We start from the raw sequence: 10,081 nt of genomic DNA on the forward strand, positions 1-10,081 counted from the left end.
TTGGCCACAATTGTGCTTCATTTGCCAATCTTTTTGTACTACTCTGCTAATTACAAGACCACTTAAGACTAATTAACAACAAAAGCACCATGTTCTTTTCTACAATGCATAAAAGAACAGTGTATGTTCATTTTCTATAATGCCTGGATAAGGGTGCAAAATCTATTATATTTTATATATGCATATTTAGAGAACTAAAGGTCCCATTTAGACATTTTAAGTGAATTTTTAAAAGCTTACAATCTCTACAAAAGTACCAGAAGACAGTGGTTATATGTGTGCTTTGGTCAGATGAGTTCACGTTTTAACTTGTTTTAAACAGTTCTCTTTGCCCAAAAAAGAACATCCAGACTGATATCAGTGAAAGATGCAAAAGCCAACATCTGTCATGGTATTGAGGTGCATGGGAAACTTGCGTAAGTGTGAAGGTACTGCAGATAAGGAGGTGTATTTTGGGATTTTATTGAAATATAAAGTACTGTGCAAAAGTCTTAGGCCACCATTAGAGTTGTTGTTTTAGCAGTGGTATAACGACCATATATTATCATTTCTCAGTCTCTTTAATAAGGTGCAACCACAAAAAACAAAGAATTTGTATGCAGCATTAAAGAAAACAGAAAAACAATCTTAAAAAAACAACAAAAAATCATCTAATCGTCTATAGGCTAAAGTAGCAAATATTTAGAATGACCCCCCTTATACTTGAGAAATAGCATGAACCTGGCTCTCTTAAACCTAAATGTTTTTTGCAATGACATGCATGAGCATTACACACAAATGTTGTGCGAGTTCAATTAATTGGAAGCTTGCTAAATATATATAAAACCAACTTTCAATCACATCATTCCATTCAAAATTCCAAAGATCAAAGAATTTGACAGACCTAAAATCATAATTTTGCATTAGCAATGCCTCTCTCAAAGAGAATTCAGCAAACAAACTGGATACTCAAGATGTGGTATTCAAGCTGTTATGAAGAAATCTGAGAAATCGAGAAATCAAGAACAGAAAAAAGGACTGGAAGGCCAAGAAAGCTTTCAAAATCTGATTAGAGTTTTTTTTTTGAGAAATCAGAAGAGGTCCAGCAAGGACCTGGCTCAGCATCTGGCAGCACTATCAAGTTGCCAAGTTGACCTTTCTACAGTCCAAAAATGCTTGATCAGGTCTTTTTGGAAGAGTAGCAGCCAAGAAACCACTTTTACAAGCAGCACAGTTAACAGGGTAAGATATGCTAAAGCTCACAGGATTGGAATAAAGATCAGTGGAAAAGAGTATTATGTAGCGACGAATCTAAGTTTAAAATTTTGAGTCCAATTTTCTACAGTATGTGAAAAGAAAAGCTGAAGAGAGATCGAAAAATCAATGCCTGCGGCCTTCTGTGAAATATGGTGGAGGGCCTGTCCTGGTTTGGGGCTGCATTTCTGCCAGTGGTGTTGACAATATTGTTAATAATGATGGGATCATGAATGCTGAAAAGTACAGACAGCTTTTCATTCATCATGCCATTCTCTCTGGAAAGAGAATGGTTTTATTTTTCAGCATGATAATGATTCCAAGCACACTGCTAATGCAGTGAAATCATATCTGTAGAGAAAAACAACTGATAAAACACTGTCATGGACAAGCCTCTATTGAGTCCAGACCTAAATATTATAAAATCAGTATGGGATCACCTCTAAAAAGAAAGAAATAAAAGACAGCCTAAATCTAAAGAACAATCCTGGGAAGTGCTGAAAGAAGCCTTGGATTAATAAACCTAAAGATTCCTTCAGCAAACTTCAGCAAAGTCTCCCCAAGAGTTCAAGATGTGCTTAAGGCCAAGGGAGGTTACACTAAATGTATGTAAATAATGAGATAATAATTGTATAATCCAATCAAAGAAAATCTATATATTAACAGGTGACAAATCTCTTCTTGAAAGGTAAGGTTAAGAAATAGCCAAGCTGGTCTAAAACAATTTGACACACACTAGGCAATCTGCCTGCGCTCAATAGGCAGAATGCTGTCACTGTGTGCCAAGAGGAAGTCACCCCAGGGTCCTCTGAGAGCATGCACCACAACGCCACCGTACAACCCACAAAACAACACCACCATCTGTACACAAACAGTCTCTATTTACACACGAAGGCATTTCCTCCAAAGCTAAATTGTAGCAAGATATCATCTACGTTACCCTGGTACTGGAATTAATACAAAATAACACATAACAGAAACACAAATAAAAAAAAGGGGATATGACCAGTTAAATAGTTTTATACATGCTTGGAAAAGATGTAAACATGCAATATCATCTAGCATCACTAATAGTCATGGTTCAATGACTTGAACTTGGATTTATGGATAATAATTATATAATAACTAATATAATTTAGAGTAAACATTTCCTGACACACATTGTTTGTTTCTTGTACAATCTCCTAAAGTCACTATGTCAGTCAAACCAACAAAAATAACAAGTCTAAAACAAATTTCCATACACTTTGACAAAATTACATTTTTTAACTTGAGGCAAATGGCAGTATGAATAACATCTAACTGCTGAATTATACTGGTCTGAATAATTGTCAGAGTTCAGAATTCAATAATGTCCATCACTACTAATGGTGTGTGAAAAATGGGCTGTAGTCACTGTTTTCTTCCTAACCCAATCAACTCAGACATCAGCTAAATGATGCAACACATCCAGTACATAAACATGCAATAAACATTTCCAGAGTGCCATCTTTTTAGATGTTTTTAAGCACGACTCCAGTTTTATACAATGCCTCAATAATAACAGTGATATCAGCATTAAAATTGCTCTACACGGCATTCCATTTTTTACAAATAAATCACAAAGCAATATAGCTCCTGCTAGCATTCCACATGGTGTTCTCTGTTCTCTCGGTAAATAATGAGAGCAACTGCAAATTATTAGCTATTAGCACAAATCACTCCTATAATTGCACTTTCCACAGCTTTTATTAATTTTTTAATTTATTTTACATGACATTCTAACAAGATCAACAATCCCAACACTCTTCTAATAGCAAGACCAAGAATCATGAGCACAGCAGGTCTTCTTTTTTAGATCATAAAGAACAACACACAAAGAAACCACAAAGAATCCATGTTTTGTGACTCAATTCTGAAGACAAATGAGATATATTTAAAACAGGGTGCTAAAATGCAACATTGCCAAGAAAACCTCAAGAAGAAAACACATCATTCTTATCTGCTAGGGCTTCCTGTCAAAACACACCCACTAAGTATAATAGATAATTGCCGGCATTTTCATTTCCTCCTCCTGTATTTAACCTAGCAATTCAGATATTGCCACAGTAACCCAAACAGCATTCATTGTGTTCAGTTATTTACCTTACTTTACTATAATCTAAGAGTACTGCTACCGTTTGCTACTGTTCTTAATAGCACACAATACACACAGGTACATGTCAAATGGAATGGATCATTTAAAGTGAAAAGGCATTATATAAAATACTAGCTCCATATTTAAGATATGACTTTTAGCTTGTGTTGCCTACAGGAGGCCAGCTAGAATTTTTCATGTATCAAATATCATATTAGCTGCAAATGTACGCTGTGAATTGTGCCTGCCTGTTTTAACACTATATAAGTTTAATCCATAACAAAGGAAAACAACAGCTCAAATTTCAGTAGACAAAAATAAACAGAAAGTAATATGCAAAGTAATCAGCTTACCTTCTGATTTAGGTCTCTTGGAGATGTGTCAGTGCACTGATATACTTGTGCATCTACCTGTAGGTGATGGCACAGCATTTCTCCAACAAAAATCCTAGTGTTTGTATGCAGTGATCATAGCTGGCAATTTCTTCAACATATATGTTTACTCAGACTGCATGTCCTCAATTGTGCACAGCAGAGACACACAGCATCTTCACTTGACATTTGACATTCTCAACAGGAATTTCTTTAACAGCAACTGAATAGTTTATGATTTGCGTATGATTTGTCCTGTCTTCATAGCTGATACATAAAGGTTGCAATTTCTGCAATTTTATTACCCATTAGAGCTTACAATCATGATTATTATTGGAAGTCATTGTTAACATAGCACAAAAATAATTCCTGCTTATCCAAAATTGTGTGGTATGTGCTACAGTATAGCATAGTGTGTAACTTGATTATTGGTAGTGCATCAATCACACATACTCATTACGTTTGATGTGCTGCAGTTTAGAATGCAGCCTGTGTTTCACTCAAACTAAGCTTTTTTCCACCCACTTTAAAGCCAAAATGCCCAGCAAATTTCTCTGAACTTTTAATATTCTAGTTCAATACTAACCAGTTATTTTAAATATCATGTACTCAACAGTGGGTGCAAGTGTATGATTTTCAGTGCACTAAAATCTCTACCTGGGACAAGCTACAAAAACTAAAAAATAAAGGTAATAACATTGGTATTATGTGCCATATTTTATTTATTGTTAATTCTAATAAAAATTGGACATTAAAAAATAGTTACTGCTTTTAATTGCAATAAATTGTCCTTGTTTGCTACTGGTAAAATAGCATTATCTTTTTTGATTGCCTTTTTCAGTGCATACTCAAAAAATGATGAAGCCTTATGGGAAATAACATAATTTGAATTTGATATCAAAGACAAATGGATATCAAAGGAGCCGTTTTAACCATAATTTCTTAGCGTTTTTTCGTCATGTTGCTTTAACTAAGCGATTGTAAAAAAAAATACACTATGTTAATAATCACAATAATAATCTGCAACCATCCACAGTGTTACTGTTACTGCTGTTTCCAACCAAGGTTGTGGATAAGCAAGCAGAAAGTGAATTTGCATGTGAGCTGCAATTTTTTTTTTACAATAAATGTAAAGATCTAAAGACATTTAGACAATTGCAGCACTTTGAAAATTGTATCTAATAATTTGTTCATTTAACTGCTATAAGCTAATATAGGTAACAGTGGGTGAAAGTCACTCTGAAAATTTTGCTTGCAGGGCAAGAATACACCCTAATTCACTGAAGGGCATCACACCTGGGTGCAATTTAGAGTAAAAAATGCACCTACTGACATGTTTTGGAGCTAAGAGAAGACAAAGATGAAACACAGATATGAACCTGGAGCTGTATTGCAGCAGCAGCAATGTCAAAATCTGGTAATTATATATTGTGGATATATATAATGGTTTATGTGAAGTTTAAAAGCTGCATAGAAAACCAAAGGATATGGGTTACACACCATCCGGAGGCACCAGCTCCGCGGCCGTGTGGTCTGTTTGATACAGAAAAAGACAACTGGTGCAAGTGCCGGATATGGCTGTTGCTCCTGTTCATCCGAACCTGCATCTGGAGCAGGATCATCACTGCCAACATCAGCCAAGCCCTGAGCTTCAGAGCCATCAGATCCCTCCGTGCCATCGGGGCCCCATGTATTGCCCTTTCCCACTTCATCCTCAGCAGCCTGGCCATGAATGGGTGCCCGGTACAAGACTGCCACCGGTACTCTCAGCTCACCTCTCTCCAAGTAGTGAAAGTGTTCTCTCCCCTCGCCATCGGTCATGATGGAGCGTCTGCCAGGGATGTCCTGTACATGACAAACCTAGTCAAACCTCATAATCAAATAAAGCAAAGACGACAATACTGCTTTGCATGATGCAAAATATCCACATCGTTTTTTGTAAAAACAGAAACACATGAGACTCCACAGGGACACAAAACAGCTTCACCATTTGTAATTTAATGCATAATAGTTTCAATGTTGTGGTGCACAGGTGATGCAATGGTCTATTAGGCTAGCCGACCACCGCATAGATCTGTGTTTGAATATTAGCAGGTGCTATCGGCTGACTGGACGTGATTGTTTATACAGTATTTAGGATGGGGAAGCAAAGCCCCATGATGGATTGCTACCCTGAATTAAATTAAATGTTGTATTATTCACAATTACAATTTAAGTTGCGGAAGAAAAGCTCTTTTTAAATTAAATGTTTCATACAGTTAAGTGTTTAATCTTCTGGATGATATTTTACCACAGCAATGAAGGCAATTAGTTCACCCTTTGGGACATACTAAAGTGTCCTTGCAAAAAATAACCCTCAGGTTAAAGAGCATTACACCAGTGTCTTGGACATTTTTACACTATTTTTATAAGGAAACTGCAACAAGCTGCACCATGGACAAGTGCATTGTAGCTGAGATTAGCATGTTTACATGTACACAAATGAAAAAACACGCTTATTACTCTTTAGGTGCTTCTGGAGAAACTTTAGATTGGAAAAGTCATGTACTGGAGTACTGGTCTTCCCTACATTTTAAGCAATTAATTAATTTATGCTGTATTTAACAATAAAAGCCAATAACAGCTATCTCAAAAACATGTTTTCTTCTTCTTTCCATTGGGGGTTGCCACAGTGGATCAAACGGCATCAAAAACATGTAAGCACACTATACTGTTTAATATTTCCTCTTCATTGAAAATACCCCTGCTGCTGTTATAGTATTTACTCAGTAAATTAGCATAAATATATTTAGAGTTGCAACAACAAGTAAGAAAAGTCTTTGAGCCATGCCATTTCCATTTGTAAGGTAGCCTACATTGACACAAGAGACACCATTGTAAACTTTTGTTGCTTTGAACCTTTGATATCACTTTAATCAATACACAAAATTTATACAACATAGTGCATTGACAAAGTTATGAGGATGTCTAATGTATAACTTTGTACTTTGTAGTGTTGATGCTAAAATTAATACAAGGTCATGGTTTTCATTAAAATTCTGCAATTCTCTAAGCTGCATTTTAAACCCTAATTTCTTTGGACCAGTAAGTTGAAATGGAAAAAGGCACATTTAGTTAATTAAGTAATAGCAGACCAATGGCAGTGTAATGTCTCTGTAATCTTAGCACTTCAGAAAAAAAAGTATTATTTGCTTTAAAATTATTTAAGATTTAAAACAAACAAAAAAAACTGTACCAATGATGTCTTAAGCCCCTTTTCATTGCATGGTACCATACAGTGCACATCCAAATCCAAAACTATCTGTACCACACATGTACCTGTAATGTGTCACTGCCTATTTTTGAAAACACAAAAACACTTGTGAACGCAGGAGAAGCTGAGGTAGAGACGACATCCTTCACCAAACAGAACAAATTGCATGCTTGCTGTAAATAACAGCAGTAGCAACAAAAGGGCAATTTCATTTTGCCTTACTGCTGTTCGTGTGGTGTTTAATTTTCTGTAGCCCTATTCAGGTTTTATGTTTTAATGGTATTTTTTAAATCTATCGCAGTTGGGTTTTAAATATGGCACTTCAATTGTTTCACTCAAGTGCTAATTCTGTTTCACTAATCAACAGTCTGCACTTCTTCTCACCCCATTAAGCCTGCTTCAGAATGCTTGCTCCCTGGTTACAAAAGGTAACCAAATGCAGCACAGGTACAGGTCAGGTGAAAATGAAAACTATTACTTAATGTGTAATCACGGATTTAAATGTGTACACTACCATATGGTGCTGTGCAGTGGAAAGGGGCATTAGTGCCTGTATAATGCAGTGCAAACATTCAGCTCAGAAAAATAATGTGTGACTTAACAGTTACATTTTTTACAGTTACTTTTACTTGAATGATTCTCTTGCAGACACTACAACATCAATGTTCCAGTTTTCTGCAACCTACATATTTTTCCCATAAAGCATAAATACCAATATCAACCACCTAACTTGTCTAAAAACTAGAAATGCAACAGAAAACATTTGTTTTCTCTATTATTTATCCTGGCCAGTGTTGCCTAACTGTTCATACTAAGTGGCTGAAGGTAAACATCAACCATAGGTCCCTAGCACCCAAGTTGCTGTAGGGCATCCACTCTAGCAGCTGCGCCATCCTTAAGGGTAATCCAAACAGTGAAATCAAAATAACCCTGAATTTGCTTAATTAAAATGTGCACATCATTTTTACATAAATATAATGTTACAAAACGTTTTTTTTTTTTTTTTTTTTTTTGAAAAAAAAAAAACCGTGTTTATATAAAATTTTATAGTTTTATTTATGTGAAAAGTACTCATTTTGAGTAAATACAGATAAGTTTGGTTTATATGTACAGCACTAAATTGTATTTTTGATACATTCTAATACTCTAATCATACTATACAATACTAATATTTTTTTTCTGGTATTGTATACTGCTTCACCAGTGTTTTTTACATTGCACGGACAAAATGCGCACAAATCGACGCTTAAAAGAAAGAGTTTGCAGTGTTATTTATTTTTATTGTTTTTATTGATCCGCATATAGTTTGTATAAAAAGCCACAATAAAGATGCACTGAATGGAACGCGAAAACTGTACAGAATACGTTATTAATGCATTTTAGCGCAACAAGAATACTGCGCAAAGCTGCGCCACGGCTGGTAAAGGTTTACAAAAAAGAAAAACACCAAAAAAAAATACCACAATAAAGGACTTTAAAACTTGTTAATGCAGTTTGGGTTTTTTTTCTTTTACAAAAGTAACATACCTTATAGATAAGGAATTGTAGGTTCCCATAAGCATCTCTTTACGCTCAGTGTATCGCAGGCGAATCCTTTCTAGAGAGGCTCCGTTTCCCTTTGAAGTCCATTTGCTTTTTCCAAACGCTTTATCTCCTTTTCAATGGCGCGCTAGTCCAGAATATCTTCAGCATTAAACAGTACAATTTGTGTTTAGTTGAAAGAAACTGTTGTAGACATGACTCTGTCGAGAATATCCACTCTGTAAGAACAATGCGCACAGCTTTTTTTGGAGCGTGTATGTTGGTCAGGATCCTCGCTCGCTCTGACGCGCCAAACTTCTGCTGTACCGGCAGCGCGGTCATGTGATCACCGCCCCCGAGCCAGGCACGCGTTCCTCCTGAGTTACAGTAGCGTCTCTTCTCCTCTGTTCAAACCCGCTCATCACACTGTGTCCGCCGAGCACACAGAGGCTACACATCTCTACCTGAATATCCCCATGTGTGCCCTGGCTTTAGTCTGATCACACCTGTCTAATCCTAACGCACTGGCATACAGTTCCCTGAAAAGTATTATTTACCAAACCACTTCTTAAATGAACGATTGTCACAGCATGAGAGGGGTCGCCAGGGCTGACAGGGATACCATCATATGAACACCAGCCACCCTTCAGGGTATCCCATTTAGGCAGTTAAGTTTGTCACTTCCAGGAAACACTAAGCACAAAACATGACTATGCTGGACAGGGCAAAATTCCATTTCTGTACATCAAACACTTACACATTTATTTGAGTAATTTTAAGTAGCCAATTAACATTCTGTATTTTGTGGGAGAAGGAAAGACATTCAAAACTTCTTACAGACAGTAACCAAAAGTGAGCTCTTCAAGACCCGTTGCTGTGTGACACTTACGTGCTGTTTAAAGTCTTTTTTCTTTATAAACATTCAAATCAGACCATCCAAATAACAGAATAGTTTGAAAAGATCAAATGTGTGTTTTGGTTTTGCAAAGACAAAACTGAGACCCAAACACCAAACTCAGTTATGATGCTGTAGCATCATTTGAGAACTAAAAAGTGGGACAGTGGTAGAATAAGAGTAAGGAAGTTCAAGTTACAGCATTCCACAATAAACCAGTGAATTGGTACAGTTCACCAATAAATGGTGGATCCACCAAAGTCAAAGTCAAGTCAAAGTCGCTTTATTGTGCAAAATCGATTATCTATAGATAGATTAAAGTGATGTGTGCATTGAAAAGATAATGGGGATGTAAGTTTATGGTATTGATGGGGGAGGGGGTTAGGTTCATGAGAGGGGGGGCAGAACAGGAAGCGAGTTGAGGATCCTGACTCCGCAGTCTCCTTCCTGATGGCAGCAGACTGAAGAAGCTATGTAGTGTGTGGGTGGAATCACCTGCCATGCAGAGGGCTTTACGGGTGGGGCGGGTGTTGTGAAGTTCGTGTAGGGTGGGGAGAGAGGTGCCAATGATCTTCTCAGCTGCTCTCACGATGCGTTGGAGGGTCTTGCGGCAGGACGCGGTGCAGGCGCCGTACCATACAGTAATGCAGCTGGTCAGGACACTCTCGATGGTATCTCTGTAAAAGGTACAC

General features: G+C 36.9%; 1 protein-coding gene across 1 annotated transcript in view; it reads right to left on the bottom strand.

Moving 5' to 3' along the window:
- The window catches only part of cacna1ha (calcium channel, voltage-dependent, T type, alpha 1H subunit a), a 105,471-nt gene extending 96,873 nt beyond the window's left edge, over positions 1-8,598 (bottom strand). The window contains exons 1-2 of the mRNA XM_063012894.1: positions 8,501-8,598; positions 5,210-5,565 (exon numbers count right to left, since the gene is read on the bottom strand). Of these exons, the coding sequence (XP_062868964.1) occupies positions 5,210-5,541 (332 nt within the window). The 5' untranslated portion in view covers positions 5,542-5,565; positions 8,501-8,598. The remainder of the gene's footprint in view (positions 1-5,209; positions 5,566-8,500) is intronic.
- Between the last annotated feature and the right edge of the window lie 1,483 nt (positions 8,599-10,081).

The sequence above is a fragment of the Trichomycterus rosablanca genome, chromosome 2, assembly GCF_030014385.1.
Source record: "Trichomycterus rosablanca isolate fTriRos1 chromosome 2, fTriRos1.hap1, whole genome shotgun sequence".
NCBI classification, from domain to species: domain Eukaryota; kingdom Metazoa; phylum Chordata; class Actinopteri; order Siluriformes; family Trichomycteridae; genus Trichomycterus; species Trichomycterus rosablanca.